The sequence below is a fragment of the Neodiprion pinetum genome, chromosome 3 (assembly GCF_021155775.2).
Source record: "Neodiprion pinetum isolate iyNeoPine1 chromosome 3, iyNeoPine1.2, whole genome shotgun sequence".
NCBI classification, from domain to species: domain Eukaryota; kingdom Metazoa; phylum Arthropoda; class Insecta; order Hymenoptera; family Diprionidae; genus Neodiprion; species Neodiprion pinetum.
The window spans coordinates 21710464-21729831 of NC_060234.1; the positions used below are offsets into that span (position 1 = coordinate 21710464).

Sequence of the window (19368 nt, forward strand, 5' to 3'; positions counted from 1 at the left end):
GCATATTCGAAAAATTACCGTGAAACGCACACGTTCTGGGCTAGATAGTCAAATAAGACCATTTGGTAGGCGTAAAACATCAACCGCTATGTCAGCGCCTGAAAGTATGCAGCTTTTCACACGTGAATGTAAGTACGGTCTCGACAGTTGACACCACAGATCCTCCGTCCGTAATCTGGCTACGATGCATTCGCGGCAACGTTGTCGTCAGTATGCAGGCTGCAAATAGTTGACCATGGTCAATGGCCGTTGACACGTGACTCGGCGATCGTTGTGCTTCGACACACCAAACTATTGGGATTGTGCATTAGGGGCCGTGTCAAATTTCTGGAGATTATAAAGTGGTAGAGAAGATCAATGGGGTCTGGGAAATTTGCGGGAATATATTTGAAATTTGAATGTCGTGAAGTATTACGATCAGACGGACCGAGGGAGGGACGAACCTAGAGAGACAGAGCAGGGAGAGAATCAAGCCAGCTGTGTTTGCGAAAAGAGCTGTTCTTTCACGATAGTCTACTACACAAAGTGCAAAACGGGAATACAGAATTAAATCTTACCGATAGAAGCAAACTCGCGCGTTGCTGATAATAATATGACATTTGTATAACGGACAACGTAATTAGAGATTGTTTTAATTTTCATCGTTGTACGTACAAACATTGCAAATATGCATCGTTACGATCAGGAAGATTTGGCAGGACCAAACCAGGCAGACGTATGGGCGGTATGTACAAAACAAAAAACAATAAATTTGATTATTGTTTACAAAAAATATTGACACACTTCAACGACTAACTTATACGATAGCTTTGGATCTTGGTACTTATAAACACTATCAAACATTGGAACCTTACACACCGTTACATCAGCATGCAGCGCAGATAGCCCATCTATAACAGTGGCCGATGCAAGTTTTACTCAATGCGAATTAACCAATATACCACTTGGAAAGTTGTACCCACACTTTTTACTAATCCGAATAACTTCACGTATATAGAAAAGCTACATAACAAAGAATTACACTTAATTATCAACGAATACTCATATAATCAACGCAACATGCATGATATAAGTGCACGGATCAATGACTAATAATTATTTATATACTTCTATACTTCCTCGGTGTATCGAATTCTACTGGATGATTACAAATGAAATTATTTTTCACAGAGCAATAACGGAAATGGAGCATATTTTTCCTACATTTATATCCAATAAAAATGTAGAAGACTATAATTTTGAACGTTTTATAAAATTTGAATCAAGATAATCATGTTGAAGTTAGCAATGTTATCTTAACGAGTCATGCTGAAGGAAAGCCGTTATTTCGTGATTTTATAATCGTTTGAAGTCCAGAAAACCATAATAAAACAAAATATACTCATATTTTGAAATCTTTGTTTCTCCCAAGTTATTGTAAAAATAAGAAAATAGTCATTTTTTTACCCAATGTTTCGTTACAATAATGTTACTGTTTCAACCTCGTTCAAGATAGCATTTTTTCACATGCAATACTATATGCATATCGGCATTATTGTTGGTGTTTCAAAGGCATTGAATTTAGATACGCTTGTAAAGCGATTATAATATTCAATAATAACGAAAACAACTCAAGTATGTAATTGTTCAGTGACACAGGAATCTTCCCCTCCAATTTTTATCGCAATTCAATTGAAACTGGAACTCACATGTTATGCTCTTATGATTCATTAGTTTATCTCTTCAATTACAGTCACAGGCATACATACCTTTTTCAATTTTTCCAAGTGACATTAATTATATTCTAAAAAATTTAGAGTTATAATTGTATCAAATTATTTCTGAATATTAAAGCTTCTCACTATTTGTGGCACAATTCTTGAACTTGGTATTAAAGTGTGCATTTCAATTTATGGAAATATTACAACAAGCATCATATAGATGCTAAACTTCAGTAAGAAAAATATTAACATACAGTTAATGTTTGACCACTGTTGCTTTTCAACTACGAGAATGATAAAGCACCTGACGATCACCTGGGACCTACAACAACTTCTTTTTAGTAGTAGTGGTAAGATAAAGCTGCCATAATATCCTTGCATGCATGGAAAACTCTCTAGTATCTCTATTTCAGAAAAAAAATATAAGAATGTGATGAATTCGGAATTATTATTACTCAATTTTTATCTGACATAAATAATCTTCCTATTTGCAATGTCGTTTATTTGACTTGTCAATTTACGATCTTGGGTAAAGTCTACGAATTCTCACTTTACTAGTTACCAAAACTCGTTTTGGCACATTCCTACATGGAGCTAGCCATACGGTAGAAGAAGGAACAGAATTATTAAAACATAGTTGTTAGAGCTATTTGTGAGAAGGCAGCACCTTTTGTGTGAATTTTCGGCTAGATTGACAGTAATCTCAAACGAAAAGATTGCATGTTAATAAAGTGTAACAAGCATTTTACTATACAACAGGCATTATAAAAGCTTACTAGTGATACACTGGTTTTCTGACAATACTGCTTTTCAAGGTGATACATGTACTTTGTAACCCAAATGTCTGGACGAACACGCATGAGTCCATACATTGATGCACGCTCACTTTATCTAACTCCATCAAAACATGATACCTAACGAATCCAGATGGTCAAATTCATACATATTAAAAAATCAAAATGAATATATATTACTTTTTACTTTATTAACATTTGTTTGCCATCTTTATTTTTTATATTTTTGAGAGCTAGAACTTGGAAATTAGCTAATCAACTTTGTCACTTTTCAGGTATCAGACAGAACACCGTTACTGCAAGGACACTGCAGCACAATGGGAGACAAAATCGGTATTTCCCAGCAAACGCTCGTCTCTAACGCAGAGTTCAGCTCCAATGGAAAAAAGCTGCCACAATATATTGCAGCAATAGCTGCAACCCTTGGAAGTCTGGCTTTTGGCGCGGTTTTAGGTTGGTCGACTTCAGGAGGTGACGGAGGTATAGATTTGGCTGCAGAATACAACATAACGATATCATCGTCAGAGTTCTCTTGGATTGGATCAATAACAAATTTGGGAGCGGCAGCCGTTTGTGTTCCCTTCGGAGTTCTAATGGACCTGATAGGGAGAAAACCAAGCATGCTTTTACTAGTTGCACCTTTCTTGGTTGGCTGGGGATTAATTATTTGGGCAAACTCAGTGGTAATGTTTTACGTGGGAAGATTCATACTAGGAGTGAGTGGCGGAGCATTTTGCGTTGCAGCTCCTGTGTATACCGGCGAAATATCAGAGCCCTCGGTCCGTGGTACCCTGGGATCGTACTTTCAGCTGATGTTGACCATTGGTATCCTGTTTTCATACACTCTGGGCGCATTTGCACCAATCAAAACGCTTTCAATAGTATCAGCAATTATCCCACTAATATTCTTTGCTGTGTTTTTCTTCATGCCTGAATCCCCGGCCTATTATTTGATGAAAAACAAAGATGATCTGGCCAGGTCAAGTCTCCTGAGGCTGCGTGGTCCTGCTTACGACATTGAACAAGAGTTACAGGCTAAAAAAGATACCATTGCAGAAGAGGTAAAAAATAAAGCCTCGTTCCTAGAAGCAATAAAGACACAGGTTGCCAGAAAAGGATTGATCGTTGCCTTTGGACTGATGATGTTCCAGCAATTGAGCGGAGTCAACGCTATCATATTTTACACCGGCAGCATCTTCGGCGAAGGAGGAAGCATGTCTTCTGAAACATCAACGATTATTGTTGGAGTAATTCAAGTCGTCGCAGTATTTGCGAGTACACTGGTAGTAGACAAACTTGGGCGAAAAATTCTTCTGATATCATCCAGCACTGTAATGACTATTGGTGCTTTTACTGTTGGGATATACTTTTATTTATCGCACACAGGAGTAGACGTGTCTGCATATAATTGGATTCCATTGATCGCAGTTTGCCTTTTTATATTCATGTTCAATCTGGGTCTTGGGCCAATTCCATGGATGATGGTAGGAGAGCTGTTTGCTCCGCAAATAAAGGGCATTGCAGGTAGCAGCGCTTGTTTATTCAACTGGATAATGGCCTTTTTAGTAACAAAGTTTTACAGCGATCTGGTGACAGCATTTGGAAATTACACTACATTCTGGATATTCAGTGTAGTTTGTGCCCTGAGTATCGTATTCTTTGTATTCGTCGTCCCTGAGACAAAAGGAAAAACTCTTGAACAGATTCAGCAAGAAATGGGTGCGGTACCTGCACCTCCACCCACTTCAAATACAATAAAAGTTTAGAAAACAAGGATCTCGGTTCATGGAATTAATAAAACAATATTTAACTCGATCACAGAGTATAATTTCTGGTCAGAAAAAAGCATTCGTGCCAATATCCAACAGGTGTTTGTTACTTTTCTCTGCTGGTGACCCAAGTTATTTGTGAATTAGTACCCAAAAAAACATACTAATAAAGTCAGACACCTATAAGTGATATATAATAAAGCGAAAGGATTGTCTCACAGTCAGTAAATTAAATGGAAAAGAGCCAAGAAAAAGAACTCGAAATGTGTGTTCTCTTAGAGATCATTGATAGGTACAAAATGAGCAACAACTTAGCTCACACAGTATCCAATTTTCAAGCAGAACAAAAATAATTTCTTTAAATTAAATATGTTAGTATAAATGAGAATTATTGAATCAAGTTACTCTGATTTACAGTAATACACTGTATAATACCGATGTACAATCAACATAGATTCTCTTGTAAGACTGATTCTTTTGTAAATATATTTAATCCGTTGGAGTATAGACAAGGATGTACTATTAAAATTTAACCGAATATCTATGCTCATAGCAAAGTATAAATGTATGATAAAAAGTGTGAAGATGTCTGTAATATTATGTATTCATTGATCTAATATTTTGAATAAATTATTCTTGGTAAATTTGTTCTCTAACCATCTTCTCGTTATATATTTGTACAGTATCTTGCTAAACCATCTTTCTATCTAAGAACTACCAATTAAACTTCAAATCCATGAGATAAGATTAGCACAAATAAAATTCTGAAAATCTTGTCAACCAATATAAATTCATGGCATTACAAATTCTGCGTCTCAGTATTAATTCGTTCTCTGTGAACAGTGTAGTTGATAAACTGAAGCAACCTTGTTTTCTTTGTCCTTTAGAACGCAAGACATTTTATTTCACATCTGTTTTGAAGGTACATGTTCTATGACATTTCGCTACGGCTTTTCAATAAACAAGAATAACAACAGTTACTTGTTAATGCTAATGAGGTGCAGCTGAAAACATTGTTGTATCGCGTAAAAAATTAATAATTCAAGATTGTATTATCCTCGCCATTTCTTTGTTACAATAAAACAGTCAAATAATCTATTTTTCACATGTATAATGTATGCTGAAGCATAAGAGATGTTTTCAAAGCTTAATGGTGTGACGTACACTTGAATACACCAAATGTTCGTTAAAAAATGTATTGAAAGCGAACAATTTAAGCACAAGCGTGATGCAACCAGTCACGTGAGAGTACATACCAACGATGTTAGAGAAAATTTAAATTCTATGTTCAGTCATACTCGAAGTGCCAATTCAGACTGATCGAACTGCAAAAATTAAAAATGTAAAATATTGAATATAGCATAATAAAAGTGGAAATATACGTAATATACGAATTAAATAGATGTGTTGAACATTGAATTTAAAATTCCAGGTATTTAACACAATATTTCCCACCCTGTAACTGAATTGCAGGAAATTGGAAATACATAATCCAAACATAAATATATTTAGAAACAATGAATAACTGTATTCCTTACCTTGCAGGTGACAGAGTGGACGCCGCTGCTGCAGTCGGGCCAGGACACGATGGGGGAAAAGAATATAGGTGTTTCACAGCTGACACTTGTGTCAAACGATGCTTCGGCTGTCCGAGGAAAACAGCTTCCTCAATACGCCGCTGCACTCTCTGCTACCATCGGAGCTCTTGCTTTTGGTGGAGTTTTGGGATGGTCGACATCAGGTGGTGACTCAGGGGAGAAATTGGCAGAACAGTACAACATTACGATAAGCAGCTCAGAGTTTTCTTGGATCGGTTCAATATCAAATTTGGGATCAGCAGCAATTTGCATTCCAATGGGTCTAATGATGGACATATTTGGTAGAAAACGAAGCATGCTGCTTCTAGTAGTTCCTTATACCATTGGCTGGGCACTTGTGATCTGGGCTCAATCAGTGGTGATGTTTTGTATTGGCAGATTCTTGCTCGGTTTGAGTGGTGGAGGATTTGGCGTTGCAGTACCAGTTTACACAGCAGAAATCGGAGAACCTTCCATACGCGGTACTCTGGGAGCATTCTATGAGCTGATGTTGACCTCTGGAGTTCTGATAACATATTCTCTCGGTACCCTCATACCGATATACTATCTCTCCATAACATTTGCAATTGTACCGTTGCTATTCTTCACCATATTTTCATTCATGCCAGAAAGTCCGACTTACTTTCTAATGAAGAATAGAGAGGAAGATGCCAGAAATAGCTTGCTGAGACTGCGCGGTCCTAAATATGACCTTGACCATGAGCTGCAAGTACGAAAACATGTCTTAGCAGAAGAGTTGAGAAATAGAGGCTCTTTTATTCAAGCAATAAAGTCGAGAGTAGCCAGAAATGGGTTGATAATTTCCTATGGCCTGATGTTCTTCCAGCAACTGAGCGGTGTTAATGCAATTGTATTTTACACAGGAAGTATCTTTGGCAAGAACGGTAGCATTTCCACAGACACGTCAACAATTATTGTTGGAGCTCTTCAGGTACTGTCGACTTCCATCAGTCTATTAACTGTTGACAAGCTTGGACGTCGAGTTTTGCTTCTTGTTTCGATAGTAGCAATGACAATAGGTATGTTTTCTCTCGGTACGTATTATTACTTGGAGCACATAGAAGCGGATGTTTCATCAATTAACTGGCTTCCACTTGTATCGGTTTGCTTCTTTGTCCTCATGTGTAGTCTTGGTTTTGGACCACTTCCATTTATGATGGTTGGAGAGCTATTCTCACCACAAATAAAAGGTGTAGCTGGTAGTAGTGCTTGCTTTTTTAACTGGATGATGGCATTTATAGTGACAAGAACTTATAGTGACCTTGTACTGGCATTCGGTACGTACACTACATTCTGGATGTACAGTGTAATTTGTGCCATAGGTACAGTGTTCGTTGTTTTCATTGTGCCCGAAACAAAAGGGAAGCCTTTGGAACAGATTCAACGTGAATTAGGAGCAAAGTCTGTCCCTGTTCCTGATCCTGTAAAAGCTTAGAAAATTTTGTCATTCAATGATATATTCAAAATAATGACGACTCAAACGTGTCGTGTGAAACAAAATAATAAAGTTGGTTGTGCAAAGAGCTGTTAATGTAAATATCAGGACATCAATAACTAATTTGTAATATTAACGATGGTCAAAAGAATTATCGTGCAAATTTTAAGCTCAGAGTGGTTAAGTATGCACTAAACACTAGTAGCAAACATAGGTCACATTGCATACCAGTTGTTGACTTCTGCAACATAATTTCGTTCGGTGAAATAAGTTCTGTCTATTTCAAACTCAGAATCAAACTAACAAAGTTCAACTTATATTCAGCTGGAAACAGTGATTCATTTTTATTATCACCAGACTAGGCAAATTTAATCTTCTATTTACTTGAACGTGCCAAGCGTGGTCCAAGCGGGCACGTGTGATAATCATGATTTGTATTGTATTATTAGACCTACTCAATTTAACACTCAGTACTTCGCTGTCCTTTGTGATATCTCTGAAAAAAACGTTGCACAGTGTCAAACAAATACTAAACAGATAGATAATTTAGTAAATGGAATAAAATTTTGTACAGAACCTTTAGAATAGGATTTTTTATATGTACTCCGATGCACATTACGTCTCAATCTACTCGAATATTATAATTGTGAATATAACGTTTATAGAAAAACAAAAATCAACATAAATAGCCATTTCTTGGACTCAACTACAGAGTTTGTTATATATAGTCAATATTTCGACTGGTTTTTGCAACAACTTTTACACTGCGCATAAACTATTTCCTTAATTTTGCATACGAAATGCTTCTAGTTTGTACATATCAATGCAGTTTTATTTCTACAGATGTAAAATATTTTATTAGAATAACTCTAAAAATTGTAGCAATAATCCGAGAAACACCTCGATTCAAGTGCTTACTAAGGTTTAAAATAAATTGAGGGCTATGGCAGTATACCAGGTGTTATTAGGTAAAAACTGATTCTCTGTTTTATAATCTTATTTAAACTATACATATGTATATTGAAATATTAGAACTCTCTTGCTTTATGGCACGATATGAACATATTAGATAAGTATATATACAAATTATAAATTATGAGATTTGAGAAATCACTATAATGAACCATTTATGTTACCCGAAACTAAATGATCTGTATAATATAAAATGGACAAGTATGATAACAGTATGATTATGATAAATGTATACATAGAATAAAATGACTACATTCCTACAGAGTTTATCATAGTTTACCCAATGATTATTGTGTGCAATGCAACAATATTATCATATTAATTCAAACTCTCACTCGGGATGACAAGATAAATCCGAAAACAATTCTATCAGACTGATTGTCTAAGGTTGAACTTATTTACGTTGACATTCATCAAAGCTCGTTGAAAAAACAAAGAACAAGCCATTAAAAGCTAAGATCAAAATTGAATCGATATGAGATGAATAAATTCAATTATATCTGATGTATATATCATGATATATATGATATGCATCCATAAAATACAACATATATATATATATATATATATATATATATGCTTATACATATATTGTATTCTTATGACCGGAATTTCATCTTTAAAATGGCTTTTTATGGCAAAGGTATACAAGTGTTGTGAACAATAGTACAACAAAATCAAAAACATATCATTCGCAATCATCATTTACGAAGATATTTCAGGAAACAAATCAGCAATTATTTGGTCTAGGAGACAGTATGCCAGGTGTTTGTTGAACGCCGGATTTTGAAGCGGTTCCAAAAGTGATCGCATTAATTTATGCCACGTTGTATGGAGGCCGATGATCCACCAAGGGATCAACGAGCTCAAGCCTGCTTGAGCCTGCTCAAGTTTTTTAGTCTCGAAATCACCCAAGGATGACAATACTTTATCATTTGATTTCGGTCCCAATATTGTAGTGTGCAATAACTTAACGACAACAGCTGCCCGTCCACTGCTTAACAGTTTCACCAACGTTTTATTCATCAGTTTATTTATTAATGGATCCAAGCTTTGGTAAGATAGTGAAGCAGCTAGCCAATAAGCTTGAGCCAACGACGGAGGTACTTCCAACAAGTTATTGACTGAAAATAGAGGAAAAAGAATTTGCGAAAGAAAACTGTAGTGTTTTTAAGACATTGTGAACACATACGATATCAATTGGACATTGAACATACTGTAATCAGACACAAATAAATCTGTTGAATATCTTACATTTTTGATCTTTATGATATCTATGACGATACGAAATTCAATCAGATAAAAAAGTCGGATTAAGATATTTTATACACATATATCCATTATCATTGTGCTGTTAAAACACTTAAACTGTAATTAAATTTCCGCTTACCTGCCTCAACGATACAAAAACATGCCCCTTTTACGTGTTGTGGCTGATTGGTAAAGACGAATTGGAAATCCTGGAGCTTTGGTGGAAGGTCAAGGTTGTTGCCAAACGGTCCAACATGCACCAAGTCCCGGCCTTTTCTTTGTGAAATGCTGAGACTGTGTTCACTAGACGGTTCTATACCGACATCTGCGTATTCATCTTTCATATTTATAGAAGAAAGAAAGGTTTTCATGAACTTATCCAAATGCTGCCCACGCTCTTTCCGTAACTTGTGAGCAACGTTTTGATAAAATAATCCAATATCTGGCGTACTATAGCTGGAATAGTATGGCTCTAAATTAGGAGCTGTGAGAAAAGTATGTAGTAGTTCGCTGCTTCGGAGTTTTGGCTTGGCCAGCAGCTTTTGTAAGAAATCCTGGTATCTTTGTCTGTTTGTGTTCAGTGAAGGGTGTTGATTTTTACGAGCTGGTAAAGGGGAATCATTTAATTCTCGATCTCCGTGGAATTCAGCAAGTCGCGTCCTGAGAGAATAAAAATCTATGTCCCTCCTTAACACAGTCCAAGATTTTTCTTGTGCTACACTATGCACTGCAATCATATAAAGGGGCTGTGCGCCACCCCCATCGACATGAGGAACTGTAACACGCCAGGTAGTTAGATCTCGATCTCCTCCATCTTCATAGGAATTTGAAATTGGATGAAGTCTCGGTGTACAATCAACCTCTTCGGCTTGATAAACGTTCTCGTGTTGATATGGCGCTCCGTCAACTGCAGAGGTCCGCAATACCCGTTGGATTCGACCAATCTGGTTGCTAAATCTACTCCCCATACCAACCGGACCCCCTTGACTGACAAAATGGAATGAAAAAACGTTTACTTTAAGAATAAATCACATAGTGGACAGCTACATGATTTTACAAACAGTTGTCATACTGCTGTAATTAAAAAAAAAACAAAAAAAAAATAAAAATAATGACTGGAAATTAATATAAATTTTTGTGTACAAATATTAGACATAGTAACAATATGTAAAAATTTGCCATTCGTCAAGTATTCTATCTATTATGTAATTTAATTATAATTGCTCACTTGTGTTGATTCATCGATTTTGGATGAGTTGAGGGTGTCTGTTGACCGCATAACAAGGTGTAAATCTGAAATTCGAAGTAATTCCATTACCTTATGATCGTTCACTGATTAAAATTAAGTTTGCAGGCTAAGAAACTGCCAAAAAACCATATAGATTTAGGTTGTTTTCATGAGCGTGATGTGGAATACAAATACTTGTCTCTTAGGTTGCAGTTATTACATAAAACTTTCTTTATTCAACTTTCAGCCAGTCGGCAGTGGGCCATCTTTAGCATTTTGATAGGAATACTCTACGGTTTTTGGTTTTGGCAATCTTAGTTTGCATCCTCGATATGTTCTTTCGTAGTGTCATCGATACCATTGTTGTCTGTGTGCGATCGTATTACTTTAAAAGTGGATTGCTAACTTCCACAATAACATATCGTCGATACTCTAGATTTGGATTGTTTTCGTGACAATGACGTTGGATTTGAATAATTATTTGTTCAGTTTGAACTAAGATTGCTATAATCGTAAACCATAGGGTATGCCTTTTAAAATCCTGAAGAAATCCCACTGTCAACAAGCCAAAGCGTTCAATTAGGAAACTTTTGTACAATGACTGGAACTGAAACATTATTCGAACAGCCATACATCAAAATTAGTAATTTATGAAACGCAGGAACGAATGAATTTAACTGAGAGTTGATAAAGGGTCATTAAACGAAATGCACAAGCTTTGTTTGTGAGAGAAGACTAACATGAGTAGGTTTTTAATGATTTTTTTTTTAAATATTGTAATCTCAATCAATATTACTTGATAACTGTGATGGAAAGAAGGCAGACACGTTATTTCCAAGATCGTATGGGCTTCTTGGTGAGCCTGATACAGTGGTCGCGAAGTTCTTAACTCTTGAATTTTGCTTGGTCCTCCTTCCAGAACTGTATATCAGTAATAAAAAGTGGTTGAAAAAAAAATATTATGACATATTACCATCTTGAATACTTATCAGCATCACATAAATTTAGTGCTTAGAACAAATCTTATGAAATAAGCTGATGATAGTTACTTTTCTGCAATCCTTTTGATATGTGAACAGGCAAGTGAAGATAATTGGGAGTATCTAGTGTCAGGTAAGACGAATAGAGATTCTGCGCAACTGCATACAAGTTCCCCTCAGTCTCTACAGTTATATCTGGATTCAATAGTCTCTTGCTTAGATCATCTGGAATGAATATGGCTGTAATTCTTCTTATGCAAAAATTATGCATTACATAGGAAAATTAAAATTCGACCTATACAAACCTATGTCCAAACAGAATTGTAAGAGATGAACATGTCCGATTTCCTTGATGTGTTGCATGAATAAATAGAGAAGTTGGGGATTGTTCAGGATCTCTTCTAATGATGGTTTTAGCGTATTGGGAACATTATCGACAAGGAGAGGAGGCATAGCCCAAGAATGTAGGAGCGGAACATTAACAGAGTCTGCTGTTTGGGTGAACTCGCCTTCATGATAAGTGGAAAGAATGACCAGAGTATTAATGTTATCCGGATCAGCAAGAGCATCCATTGCAGGCAAAAGAACCCAGTTGGCCAAAATTTCTCTCAAAATAATCTGAGGAATAAATGAAACTGAGTAGGTGTTCGAATGATTAGTTTAGAGAGGTTTTTATATATTAAAAATCACTTTATTATTGATGGAAAGATGCGTTGTTGGTAGCAAAAGCGGCATAAGCGTAGTGACCAGGCCTCTGAGATAATTCAGTTCTGCTTCACGTGAGTATGCCGCAGGATGTATTCTGGGCCCCAGAAAATCTGCCACGTAATCTGCAGGATTTCCACCCTCAGCTTTGGCACGATTGACCAAAACTTTCCAGTCCTGAGCATGCTGCAGAGCTATAGGGACCAAATGATCAAAAATTACTGCTGCTGTATCGACACGGAAAAGTCTTTGAGCAATATTGCCAGCCGCAGTTGCTATGCAGGTTCGAAACTGCTGTACAAATGCCTCGTCGGAAGAGAATTCCAAATACCATGTACAGATATATGTCTGTAGTAGCTGCTCCAGGAGCTGAAAACGAAAAAAATGCGTGAGAATATAGTATTTTTCTCTTTTCTTATTTAATACTCGAATATTTTAAGAAGTGGTACAATTACTCCAACTCCTCAAGATTATGTTGTATGAACAAAAGAATATAATTATAGATTTCTTACAGAACATTGAAAGTGCTAATAAATTGTTTCCTTTTTAAACGTGTTCAACTCCAAAAACTAATTAATACATCATTGAGGTTCAATTACTTACTTAATTAAGTACTAAATGAAATTTTTTATTTGGATACTAGTCAGCTTGCAAACTGAAAGTTTGATACGCTACTTGTAAGTTAACAAATGATAGAATAGTTACATTTTCTAATGCATCGTCAAAATCTTTGGGGACATTGATACGTGCCAAATTTCTTGCCGGCCGATGACGTTTGCAGACGTCGCCCCCGCAGACGCCACAAGACTCATCATTGCCTGTTTTCAGGTTAGAAACATAGTGGAGTTTCTTTAAATTGAAGCCTACATATTGTAAGAAGCTTGTGCCCCATAAAACACCAATGAAATACACAGCACTGATAGCTGCAATCCATGTTATGCTGAAATAATATGATTGAATCGATTTGGAAATTTACTGCATAAATAATGAAATAATTACTGATTATTATTGTGACACTGTGTCTATTCGCATTACAAAGTGAACTGACACTGTACACTCTAAATATTCCACACATTTATGCATCGAAAGAAATTGGCCTATCCGAACTAATTTCCAACGCATACCAATTTTTATGTCAATAGAATTTTTCAGAAACACAATCTCTTAAGGTGACAGACCGCAACAGTGTAGTTCGTACCGCTAGTGTGTATTGTGGTTTTGGCAAGTGATAGAATACGATCATTTATTAAAACTTTAGCGAAGGTATAACAGCAGGTAAACTTAATCTAAACTTTGTCATTCTAGTCAAGCGTGCCTAGAATAATTGTTCTGACGCTCCGCTTTTGTCCGTGAAATTCGGGACAGATGATCATTTGATGTATGAATTATCCAGCGTCGCGTGAAGGGTCACTCTGTAGTGCGAATAGACGCTTCGTAATAATCATTAGTTTTGTAACTACTGAACCTGAAACATTACCTGTCAAATACACCTAAAAACACCGCAAACGTTAGCGCAATCAAAGCAAGGGAGCATTCTATCTTATCTCCAGACAAGAATATCATTTTTCTTAAGCAATTATCGAATTAATCAGATACGTGCGTGGAACACATCGATTTTTAAAACTGAGTGAATAAACTATGGAATAAACACGTTGTTGTTTTGGTTTTGACAGCACTTCGCACATGATAAAGACTGATAGCCTTATGGGACTTTTCATAATCGGAAATGGACAAGATAAATTCATCGTGAAGTGGCGCCCTCTGCGTCCTACAATGCACGCGCAACTCAATCCAGCAAGTGGTACGTAAAGATGACAAAAACTGTTGTTACCAACGCTCACCGCGTGTGCGCAGATAATGCAGAGTCGGATGTTATTATGTATGTCGGGTGTATTCCGAAATATACTCGCAGTACTGCAAGTACTGGCAACCGCGTTCCGAAATCGCGCGACAGCTCACTGCCGCCAGTAAGTGACGTCATGAAATTTGTGACGTTATTGGCTGTGACTACTGCGGTCTGGTACGTGAGGCAGTTGCAGTACTTGAGAAATGGCCGCGTCTTCGGTGTAGTGTTCCGATTTTACTGCGACTGGCAACTCGAAGTAAAAACGGAACGCAATTCGCAATTGACTGCGTGACGTCACGGTCGGCAGTACTGGCAGGTACTGGAAGTATATTTCGGAATACAGCCATATGCCTATGGAATGACAAACGGGAACAGCTGAAATTTTCATAAAACCCCGTATAGATGCCGTATATTTTTCAACTACGCAAATTCATTTGGGCCAAATTCAGCAATATCAATCTCTAACTAACTTCATCGGATCGACAAAAATGATGTTAAGTATCTACGCAATAAACACGCACCTGGTTTGTTGTCAACAGAGTTAGAAACCTTTCCTTGATACTAAGGATGGGAGACACAGTCCAAGAAGTTAATTAAAGGATGGCGATATATCGTTGTTCCTATATGTACCTTATGTAGTTTCTTTACATATGTTTAATACTCAACTCGTACCGTTAACTGAAAATAATAATATGTATCTTCAGTCAACAGTCATATCTTCATTCCAAAAGAAGATGCAGCTGATATATAAAAACAACATTGATAATTTAATAATATTTAGTATTAATTATATTAAATAATGATATTTTAATTTATATCAATAAATAATACATACGGATAACTAACCTCAATTATATTGGAGCACTTGAAAAAGTATTTTAGCACAGTTTTTTCACTAATATTCACAAATTTTTCGAGACTTAATGAATTCGGTTGAGTGGGCAACTTCATCCTGTTAATTTTGTGTTACAGTGATGCGCGCGCATCTTGAAATTTCACTCTCATCAGTTTTTCATAACGCGCCTAAAGAAGTATAACTTCAATAATTTCTTAACTGACGTTAGACTTCCGTGGATTTTTAGAAATGCAGTTTATTTGCAGCGGAAAACCCAGAACTTTCTACACAAAAATACGACTCGTAAATATTTTTTGGAAATTGGTGAAAATCGATTGTTACTAATGTTTTAGTCCATGCTGTAACAAAACCCGATGAACCTCAGGCAATCATTACCACAAAAGTAATAGAAAAATAATTTATAGATGATCAAGGTTCCTTCTTTCAACTTCGACTCATATTACCTGGTTAGGTTGCGACTCTGTCCGCTGACCCCTAAACAGAAGATTGTTCAGATATTTGTTATCAAGTGGCCCAGATTATAATTACTCATATCTATCCAGTTTATTATACGTTTATGGCAGTACCCTTATTAATTGTTCGGAATTTCGAGTTTGAGAATATGTATTCCCAACAAAATCGATACTATTTTATGCGGAATTTCATCACTTTCCGGTAACTCGTAATAAAAATATTATCCAGAAGATACAATTGTGTAATGATACTATACATACATAGGATATCAGAAACTAACGACTGATATCACCTAAAGATGGATTTTCCGAATTCTTTATAATCAAATTCTCATGAATTATCTACGATATCTCTGTAAAAAAAAATACACATGAAAGGTGGTAAGACCTTCTGCAAGCTTCAAGAGTAGTCTGCTTCCAACAATCCATTGGTCTTTTCTAGGACAAGATTCTTATCTATCGAAGCATTTCTATAGATTTCCGCAAACAGAATTTACTAATTTTGTTAGGTAGAACAAGAATTTCACAAAGTGAAGAGGAATCATTGGTAGAACGTTCATGAGTCACATTACACATGTTAAAATTGCAAGGAGCTTGTTAGAAATTCATGTAATTGCTTAATAATCCTCCAAGAAATATGCATCGTTAATAAATTATTGGAACGGCATCGGGTTCTAGTGGTGGGCTGATTGTCCGTTTTGCCGAAATATACATATATAGGTCCGTTAATTTCCAAGCGATACTCTTCCTACGAAGTTCAACATCCAACAATGCCTATACCGGTCTTTAGAATTGGTGGCGAGGCAGCCAACTTATGCGTAAAACGTTTAGTTATTGATGAATCATTTTTTTCGCGTTTTATGAATGTATTATCTGAAAGTCCGGCAACACACACCTTCTTCGGCAAGTTCTGCGGGGTATGCACGATGCCCGATTGAAATTGTGACTTGAAAAACTGCAATATGTTAGTATTCGACCGGTAAAAATAAGTTCACTTATGCTCGTTTCCACACCACCACAAGCGGTAGAGCACCCAGCGCGTTTTTTTTTTCATGTGGTATCCCCAGTAGGCCTACTCCACGGAGAATAGTTGCAAGATCGATCTTACGTTCTTCCAAAAATTGCAGATGGCTTTTTTCACATGTTAATTATGGTGCGTTGTTTTTCACAATCAATTTGTACTCGCGTATATTCGCAGTTCGTTCGAAATTTTTCAGTTCATATACACCGCTGACTAGTTATTATCGATGAAAGATAACTATTTTAATTATAAATGAAAGATGGCTATTTCAATTATCGATGAAGGGTGAATGTTTTTATCTTATATGCGAACGGCTATTGACTTTGGATGTTCACGCACGATGTTTTTTCTTATGAGGTATGAGATAGTCATTAAAATGGAACCTGGTGAATACGCAAAACAATCGACAACTAAAACAAGATCGAAAACACGAATCACTGTAAGACGTTGGCATTTACCTATCGGATGACGATGCAGAATTCTTTGAGGAAATGGAAACAAATCGGAGTAGACAAAGCACAACCACCAAAATACGACAGAACCGTATAATACTACAGTGAAATACAAACGGAATATGACCTATAAGCGACTCGAGAAAAAACTCCGATGCTAAAACGATCGCAATAAAAGACTGTAAAACCATTTTAAAAAAAGTACAGCTGAATAAATTTTACTATACTTTGTGATCATGGTGATTCTGAACTACATCGCTAAATCTATGTGTCGGTGAAAACAAGATAACTGATCCTCAACCAGGCCTAAACCAGACTTAAACCTGAAAGATAAAACGTTTATTTTTCAGTATAATCAATAGAACTCAGTTACCTGGAAAAGATGAAAATATAATTAGTGACATATGTTCATACATACAAAAATATACTTATCTTAGGTAAGTGAAAAATATAATGGAAGAAAGAAGAGACAAATTGATTTGTTGAAACAGACAGAAAATTTGATTAACTGAAACAGGCAAAAGATTTGATTAGCTGAAACAGGCAAGAGGTTTGATTAGCTGATACGGACAAAAAGTTTGATTAGCTGAAACAGACAAATAGTTTAATTGGCTGGAAGAGACAGAAAGTTTGATTAGCTGAAACAGATAAAAGGTGTGATTGGTTGAAATAGATAAAGGGTTTGATTAGCTGAAACAGACAAAAGGTTTGATTAGCTGAAATAGATAAAAAGTTTGATTAGCTGGAAAAGACAGAGTTTTATCAGCTGAAACAGAACAAAAGGTTTGATTGGCTGAAACAAACAAAAAGGTGGTTTGATTAGCTGAAACGGACAAAAGGTTTGATTAGATGAAATAGATAAAACGGATGATTAGCCGAAACAGACGAAGATATGGTTAGCACAATCACATAAGTTCATACACTGACAAAAAATGGGTCAAGAACACAATAACATTCGCTTTCGTTACTTCAATTATTAATTGTATTGATGTATAAAAAACATTCTAAATTTTTGGTATCGACATCTCTTTCTGCTTTGAGTTATTGAAGTGATTATATTTTTCGACTAAACATTCTATACGTCTCAGTGCAATTGTTAAGAAATCGGGTTTGTTGCCCTGAAACAGAAAATAAAACGATCAGTTAAACGACTAATTCTGTACATTTCAGATATATTTGATAAGTACTTACGCCAAGATTTTCCACTATCACTCTACACTACCGAGATTTTTGTTCCTGCGGGTTGAGCGCCTTCATAACTGAAAGGTATCAAGTTCACGCGCAAAAGGCGCCGTGAAACTAGAAAACTTTATTATTCGTCAAAAATTGACCGAAGAGCTGAACAATCAGCACATCAAGAGTGCGTAACTCTTTTATATACTCTTTGCAAAATCGACGCGAAAACCAACGTGTCCGATGTCAGTTATTAATTTACGCGCATAAAGCAGCGTCCAATTCTCCTGATGGATCCACGCACAATAAGGCGCGACAGATTAAACTGTCAAAAACTTTTATTTTTTGGGACTTGTCCCGAAAATTCGTCAGTACCCCAATCTACATCTGCATCTTTCTGAATTAGATACATTGCTATGCGGATTGTTGTTCTGAGATTACAAATCAAATTGAAATCGGGAGGAAGGTTGGAGGGCATGCATTATTGTGTGGCGTGACGGTCGGCGGTCCTCTTCGACGCGAAGTCTTCGAGCTCAGCATCTCTCCCCATCTAGCGTACCACGGAACGCGATAGATTGTCCAAAGATGCGTTTTGCCCATTCAGACGGTCACAGAGATCAATTGAATGGAAGAACGATCGGTAATGACTAAATAATTGAATTGCATAACGATTGAAAAATTGTTGCAGTCACAAAAAATGGAAAATTCAATCTCGTTAATACTCGAATGCTTACAAATGGTCGCGAGACTCGAATACGGAGTCTGTTGGGAAAAAAATGTCTGCGATCGTTTGACGCTGTGGATTACAAAAGTTGGTAACATCACGGTACATCGCGACCTTCCTACCCTCGCCTGTTTCTCAACGAAGCCACCCAACGGAAAAGAGAGATTCATACACTCATGCATAAACCCCGCGACGAATCCCAAAACGTCCACCTACCTACCCGGTTACCTATATTCGACCTAAACGATTCTCCATTTTTTCCGACACACATCATTCTTCATCATTTGCGCCGTGGTCGCTGACTTACATTTTCGTTGGTTACCTGTTGGGAGCAAAATGTTTTTGTATCGTAGTCTGCTTACTCGGAATACAGTATCGCGGTTGTATCCCGCCAACTTTAATATTGCATTTA

General features: G+C 36.5%; 3 protein-coding genes across 4 annotated transcripts in view; 2 read left to right on the plus strand and 1 right to left on the minus strand.

Moving 5' to 3' along the window:
* Window positions 1-8535, plus strand: part of LOC124215477 (facilitated trehalose transporter Tret1-like) — a 32312-nt gene extending 23777 nt beyond the window's left edge. Inside the window, exon 2 of the mRNA XM_046618908.2 lies at window positions 5809-8535. Coding sequence (XP_046474864.1) covers window positions 5809-7296 — 1488 coding nt within the window. The 3' untranslated portion in view covers window positions 7297-8535. The remainder of the gene's footprint in view (window positions 1-5808) is intronic.
* Window positions 259-4267, plus strand: LOC124215476 (facilitated trehalose transporter Tret1-like). The gene is made up of 2 exons (XM_046618907.2): window positions 259-724; window positions 2770-4267. The coding sequence occupies exons 1-2, from the start codon at window positions 668-670 to the stop codon at window positions 4258-4260; spliced, it is 1548 nt and encodes a 515-aa protein (XP_046474863.1). The 5' UTR covers window positions 259-667; the 3' UTR covers window positions 4261-4267.
* Window positions 7653-14201, minus strand: LOC124215475 (sorting nexin-14). 2 transcript variants are annotated; one of them, XM_046618906.2, is made up of 9 exons: window positions 13910-14201; window positions 13183-13372; window positions 12418-12801; window positions 12033-12345; window positions 11797-11952; window positions 11544-11668; window positions 10748-10812; window positions 9659-10506; window positions 7653-9392 (listed from the first exon to the last, which is right to left on the minus strand). In XM_046618906.2, the coding sequence occupies exons 1-9, from the start codon at window positions 13993-13995 to the stop codon at window positions 8974-8976; spliced, it is 2586 nt and encodes an 861-aa protein (XP_046474862.1). In that variant the 5' UTR covers window positions 13996-14201; the 3' UTR covers window positions 7653-8973. The 2 variants fall into 2 exon arrangements, with proteins under 2 accessions (XP_046474862.1, XP_046474861.1); XM_046618905.2 differs by having other exon boundaries at window positions 13138-13372; window positions 13910-14197.
* Window positions 14202-19368: the final 5167 nt, after the last annotated feature.